Source organism: Pseudomyrmex gracilis, unplaced genomic scaffold (assembly GCF_002006095.1).
Source record: "Pseudomyrmex gracilis isolate BER0280 unplaced genomic scaffold, ASM200609v1 scaffold_87, whole genome shotgun sequence".
NCBI classification, from domain to species: Eukaryota; Metazoa; Arthropoda; class Insecta; order Hymenoptera; family Formicidae; genus Pseudomyrmex; species Pseudomyrmex gracilis.
In genome coordinates this window covers 1-6290 of record NW_018020671.1, presented here as the reverse complement: position 1 = coordinate 6290, position 6290 = coordinate 1, and the positions used below count along the sequence as shown (strand labels likewise).

Below are 6290 nucleotides of genomic sequence, written 5' to 3'. Positions count from 1 at the left end.
CGGATCTTTGTTAATTAAAATCTCAGTAACTATTGCGAATCTAGCAAAATGGTATAGGACTTTTCACCTCAGTTTTATTCCTTCTATCTGCCTACGAGAGATGTTAAACCAATTCTGGGACACCCTGTATATATATATATATACCGTAATCACGTGACCGAAGTCAGTAACATTGCCGCGGTCGCGCGGCCGAGGTCAGTGACCCCCCCACCAAGGCCGCGCGGCCGAGGTCAGTGCCCCGCCAAGGCCGCGCGGCGGAGGTCAGTGACCCCGCCAAAGTCGGAAGTCAGTGACATTACTGTAGTATATATATAATACATATAATACAATATAAAGTATAATATTATAAATATATAATAAATTATATGTATAATATAATGTATTATTTAATATTATTTATAATATAAATTATAGTCACGTTATTTTCATGTGTTGTTTTTCTACTCTTTCCTGTCACGTGACTTTAGTTACGTTTTTAATTTTCTCTATTGTGCACAAGATCGTAGTTTTTAAACTAACATTACTTTTGAATTTTTATTATAGTTATTGTTGCCCATATTCGATCAGAAATTAATTGACAGTTCTGATACATACATAATTCCGATTGTTATTGCCCGCGAGCCACAAAAAGAAAAATCATACTCTCACATAAAATTCCAAAAAACAATATATTTTAACTTTGTATAAATAATATATTTTAAAGCTTGTTAATAAATAAAAGTGGTTTTAATATCAGAAAAACATTTGTAAACACTTAATATTTGAATAATAAACCAACAAAATTGTGCGTATGATGGCATTTTACATATTAAAATCCTTTACCATTTTTTATTAACATAATTCATATTTACATATTCAAATTCTATTCACTTATTCTACAGATTAATATGTTTCTTGATTTTTTAATTTCCTGAAGCACATACATTTTTCATGTGATAAGTGGATATTACGTTGTTCTGTTCGTATTATTATTATTATTATCATTATTATTACTATTATTACATAAATATAACATATTTGTTAATTTATGCTGTAGATGATACAGCTAATTTCTTCAAATGTTCCATAAACACTTGTAAACTCACATCATCTGTCAGAACCGGTGCACCATTTTCCTAGATAAAACAAACAAAATATTTTGTTTAATGTTACGCTTAATTTCAAAAATATAATAAGTATATTTTATGTAATTATAAATAATTAAAGTTATATGGAAATAACAATAGCTTTTAATATCTTTAAGTTAGAAGAAAAGTTATATTATCTTTTATAGAAGGAAAAGTTAATTTTCAACCTTTCAAAGTTTTGGAACAAATTTTTAAATAAAAAAAAATCTACTATGCAGTTTGATCAGATGTTTAAGAATATTTAAATTGCATTTTAATTTTTGCATTCTAAACTAATATGTGTTAAAAAAAAACAAGTAAAAAATCTTTTAAATTATAAAGTAACTTATTCTTATACATAGAGAGATAAATGTTTTTAATGATAACCCGCCACCAATAGACTTAAAAGTATATATTTATATATAGCTGTTAAGGAATGTTTATTATTTTAAATTGTTATAGTAAATGATATAAATTGCTTTAAAGAAACATATATTTATAAATTGTGTGTGTGTGTGTGTGTGTATGTAAATTATCTGAAGATATATAGTGTGTATATATATGTACGGAATAACTAATCACACTAATTGTGATTTTAAAGTGACCAACATTGTTGAATTTTGAGCAATAATATTTAATTTAAAGAATCTAATAACCAAACCAAAAGCGTAAGCAAAAAGAAGAAAAAAAGAGAAAATATAACACACCCCATTGGATATCGGCATCCCCTAGTTCACAGGATCAAGATGACATAAAAAAAACATATTAGTTACGGATGAAATATGACTTACATAATTTGTCCCTCTCATTTTGATTCTTTAATCATTATCTTTGAAATAGTAAAAACTTTAACAAAATACAAGTAAACTGTCTTTTTGTAATTTTGTAATCTTTGATATTTGACAATATTGTTCTATATTAATCTTATTAAATGTAACAAATAACAATTTTGACCACATACTTACCCCACCATAAGCATACATATTGTTATGAGTTTGACTTGGGTTCACTTTATTTAATAAAAATCTAGCTTGAGAACCGTCGTGTTCCGTATCGATATATCGAGGTGCTGGGAATCGACCAGCTAATATTTCAGCTGCATCATCGACAGGTGCTGCTAATAACTGTCGGAAGTTTTCGTATTCTGGCCGATCTTGATACTTCAACTGTCGCCACTGCGCAATTTTCTAAAAACACATGTTGGATTGTAAAATTAAATTAAAAAATTAGCAGCGAAATCAACATATCTCTCGGTTCATGCAGACATTTTTATATTCACACTGGGTGGAGTGCAATAATTCTTTACCAACATGAAGTTGAGCTTTAAGTAGAATTTCAAAGTGCAAGTTTCCGTTAAAGCATTATTAGATTTCTAATATACCTCTCCGTGATATATGAGAATTTGGAAGAATGTATCCATTAATAAAATTTTTTCAGGGTGAATAGACGAAGTATCTAACAATACAGGCTCTGGAGGACCGTCAAATCCATAACTGTATAAGATTGGTTGGACCATTATCAGGGAATTTGTTAAATCTTCGCGCATAAGCATGTGTCTAAAAAAAAAAGTATCAAACAATATTATACATATAAATCTCTTATAATCGAAAAAGTAGAGACAAAAGGTAAAAGCTCTTACCTATAAAAACTAGTTTCATCCGGTGAATTATTAAATACTTGTAAGAATTGTGATCTACGCAAGTGATACATAAACTGCGGATATAAAGAGAAGTTTTCTGCCAATCTAAAACTATTCGGATCATCTTTTCCATACTCGCCGAACTTCTGACACTGCAAAAATAAGATTTTATCGTAAATCAAAGAATGAATGTGAACAACAATAAGTGTACAATTTTATGTGTGTTATCGACAGAAATACTAACAAGTCTAATAAGCATACGGTCAACCCATCTCAAAACATCGGGACCATCATCATTTTCTGCCCTGAATACAGCTAAACGTGACATGAGAACAGCCGCTGCTTCCTGATCAAATCCAGCACTTATATGATGCAAAGATGACGCATCTGCCCAGCTACAAAGAAAGATATTTCACTATTAAAATAACTACGATGTACGTCTACATACACGCACATTTCTATATAAATATGTGACAAAACTAATTTACTTTCTCGCAATTGTGGTAACTCTGATTCTTTTTTGCCCACTGCTATGTTGATATTGAGTAATAAATTGAATGCAACCTCTTCCACCTTGTGGGATCGGTGCTGTATGTTGATTTACTACTTCGAAGAATAACGCTGTTGTTGTAGATGGCGTCAGTGAACAAAACTTCCACTGGCAAGTTCCACCTAAACCGACCTCTTGCTCTCCTACGCTAGATCCTTTCACTCCTAAGGATACGCACGGTCCAATTGCTCCAGAAACTTTAATCTCGCGCGACGTTTTTACTTCTAAGGTAGCGTTGAACGCCATTTTTAAGTCACCCTTAGCATCCTTGGCAAACACTCGCTGGAAGGTTTGTTTGAATAAAGAAGAATTGAACGAATCTCCCATTACCATGTGACCGCCAGTAGAATTGCAACACTGCCGCATTTCTAACAAACCAGTTTGATCAAGGGCACAAGAATAAATATCTATTATGTGACCATTGGTTGCAGCGCGTGACGCAAGTGCGTCATAATGTTTGGTTGCCTTTTTCATATGTTTAGCGTTGTCCTTTTGAATATCATGATGGGATCTAATTGGCTGCTTTAAGTCATCAGTTACAACTTGGCCGGGTCCTTGAGAACACGGTCCACCAACAAATAGCATAATTCTAGCGCCAGTATTCGCGTAACTAGCTTCCAAAAGACCTGTGGCAACTGCCAATGCCACACCTGTAGATCGTAATGGTCGTTTTCCTGGTCCAACAGGCCATGGATCACGTTGCAACTCTCCCAAAAGATCAGTCAAACTCATATCACATTTGTGAACTGGTTGCAGAAAGCGATTAGCAGGTGGCAATGGTTGTGCACCAGGTGCTCTTGGCTGATTTGGAGCTTGACTTGGTATTGGTCTTCCCACACCTGTCAAATATAATAAAAGACAAAATGAGATATAAATAGCAATAATTGAAAATTTCACTCTTACCTAACATATCTTGGACTTGTTTTGGTTGCAAATCTTTTGTGCCACGAAACACATAACTTTTACTGCAACCGTCACATCCTAATTCATGAACTTGAACCATTCTGCCAAATGTGATAAGACCAATAAGAGCATTAGGTGGAAGTAAAGATAATGACATTTGCAAGGAATCTTTAAGTGCTCCCAATTCCTCATCATCCAAACATGTATCCACAACAAGTAAAAATATCGGAGGTAAACACTGAGCACGCTAAACAGAACAATAACATTGTATATTTATATTTTTAATAATATATTCAACATATAGAACATCAATGATACACACATAGAACAGAATAAGCATGTAAGTTTTTTATTTACAATCACCTACCGTTATTGTATATTCAATTGTTGAGAACATAGGGATAAGTTCTGCTGGTTGATATTGTTCTGAAATTGCAGCATATTGTGGTGGAAACTAAAAAAAATACAAGTACATGTATAATTTGCGCTTACATTACATATTCTTAGAATTTCACATAAAAGTTGTTTTTCTTACAGGATTCCTTTGAAAGCAGAAATTGCAAACCCAGAGTTTTGCACGATAATCGACCTGACATAATGGATTTAGAATAGCTCTGCAAGTGGATCTCGTACACAAAACTGGATTATATTGAATTGGTGGTAAATCTGCTCGTTCCTTAATCGGTTGGTACAGAGTACCCAGGGGTACGACCAATCTGGTAGCATCGATACGCGAAGAAGGCCAAACGTTCCAGGTAAAACGCACACCGTCGCGATCTTCATTTTGTTGAATAAATTCCTCGTACGTTGTCATAATGCTATATATGTGACACAAATATAGTTTATTTTACAATATGTGAAACAGTACACTTTCTTTCTTCCAACTATGTGCCGGATATATATATATACGTGTATACATTTTTTCTTGTGTCTCACATAATTTCAAATTTTACAACACTGAACTGCTTATAAATCGGTAAATCAGAGAACAAGCACACAGTAGATTATTCACACAAAATTTGTATACCCACCCAAGAGATCGCTCTCACACAAGAAACCATTAACCAGCCTGGATAAGTATTATCAACGTTGATGCGATTATATCATCGGTTACTTTACGTTATAACATTACGAACTAAACAAAATTACACAAAATTATGTTAAAAAAAATTACAAAACTCTCTGTTACATGCCTCACTCGAGCCACGTCACTGCACGTCAATTGAAAGACACGCCGCATGCGCCCGTGCTATGCTCATTCAATGGCTGCGTTCCGAGTTAAGGTACCTTTTCATAAGCCTATGTCACACTACGGATTAGGATTGAGATTGGATTGCAATTTGGCCAATCAGAGCGAAGATCACTAAACTTGGGATTGGGTTTTCTTTTTTCTGATTGGTCAAATTTCAATCCAATCTCAATCCCAATCCGTAGTGTGACATAGGCTATAATACAGCAGCAAAACGTCACGTGACTCAAATTTTCTAGGACTGCTTCCGGTAGGTATATATTTGCTGCTCTTACCCTAATCCTCACTCGATGCCATTCTTTGCAAATTTCAAACGAATAAAAAAGCAGCAAAACCGGGAAAATTTTATTTTGTTGATACTTATGCAATAACTATATAATTTCATCAACACAAAGAATGTCATCGAACGAGGGTTAGGTAAGAGCAGCAAATATACCTAGCGGAAGTAGTCATAGAAAACTTGAGTCACGTGACGTTTTGCTGTCGCAGCGTGCTGCTGTATGAAAAGCACGAAGTAAGAATAAGGAGACTTAACTAGATAGTACATAGAGAAAAAAAGTGGTCAGTAAAAATGTTCTGTGTAGGAGGAGGTTTGCTAAATAGAATAACTTGCAACATTTTGTCGCCATTTTAAGTCTGTTCTTTTTAGTTAAAGTTNCTGTGCAATATTTATATAGTGCAATCACGTTTAGTATATTGGCTGGGTTCGAAGAGCGTGCTATCTGTGCTATTGTAATTCTATCTGTTTTACATCTAATGAGAGGTAACAATAGAAGAATACAATATACAAAAAACTATCAAAATGCATTACAATGTAATTAAAATGAATTAAAAACGAAAACT

At 33.6% G+C, this 6290-nt stretch overlaps 1 protein-coding gene across 2 annotated transcripts; it reads right to left on the bottom strand.

Annotated features, from left to right (window-relative positions):
• Positions 1 to 813: 813 nt before the first annotated feature.
• On the bottom strand, positions 814 to 5444 carry LOC109855354 (protein transport protein Sec23A). Of its 2 annotated transcripts, XM_020429529.1 has the most exons (11): positions 5230 to 5444; positions 4734 to 5016; positions 4566 to 4652; positions 4199 to 4445; positions 3234 to 4134; positions 2990 to 3140; positions 2746 to 2897; positions 2488 to 2662; positions 2072 to 2293; positions 1814 to 1834; positions 814 to 1115 (listed from the first exon to the last, which is right to left on the bottom strand). In XM_020429529.1, exons 2-11 carry the CDS (start codon positions 5010 to 5012, stop codon positions 1026 to 1028), a joined length of 2325 nt encoding a protein of 774 aa, XP_020285118.1. In that variant the 5' UTR covers positions 5013 to 5016; positions 5230 to 5444; the 3' UTR covers positions 814 to 1025. The 2 variants fall into 2 exon arrangements, with proteins under 2 accessions (XP_020285118.1, XP_020285119.1); XM_020429530.1 differs by lacking the exon at positions 1814 to 1834.
• Between the last annotated feature and the right edge of the window lie 846 nt (positions 5445 to 6290).

Bases quoted from the DNA above. Each gene is read 5' to 3' on its own strand.
- LOC109855354 (XM_020429529.1), bottom strand. From the start codon at position 5,012: ATGACAACGTACGAGGAATTTATTCAACAAAATGAAGATCGCGACGGT. The intron at 2,294-2,487 runs GTATATTAGAAA...ATGTGTTTTTAG, and splicing joins TTCTCATATATCACGGAGAG to AAAATTGCGCAGTGGCGACA. The intron at 1,116-1,813 runs GTGTGTTATATT...TGTTTTATCTAG, and splicing joins GGATGCCGATATCCAATGGG to GAAAATGGTGCACCGGTTCT.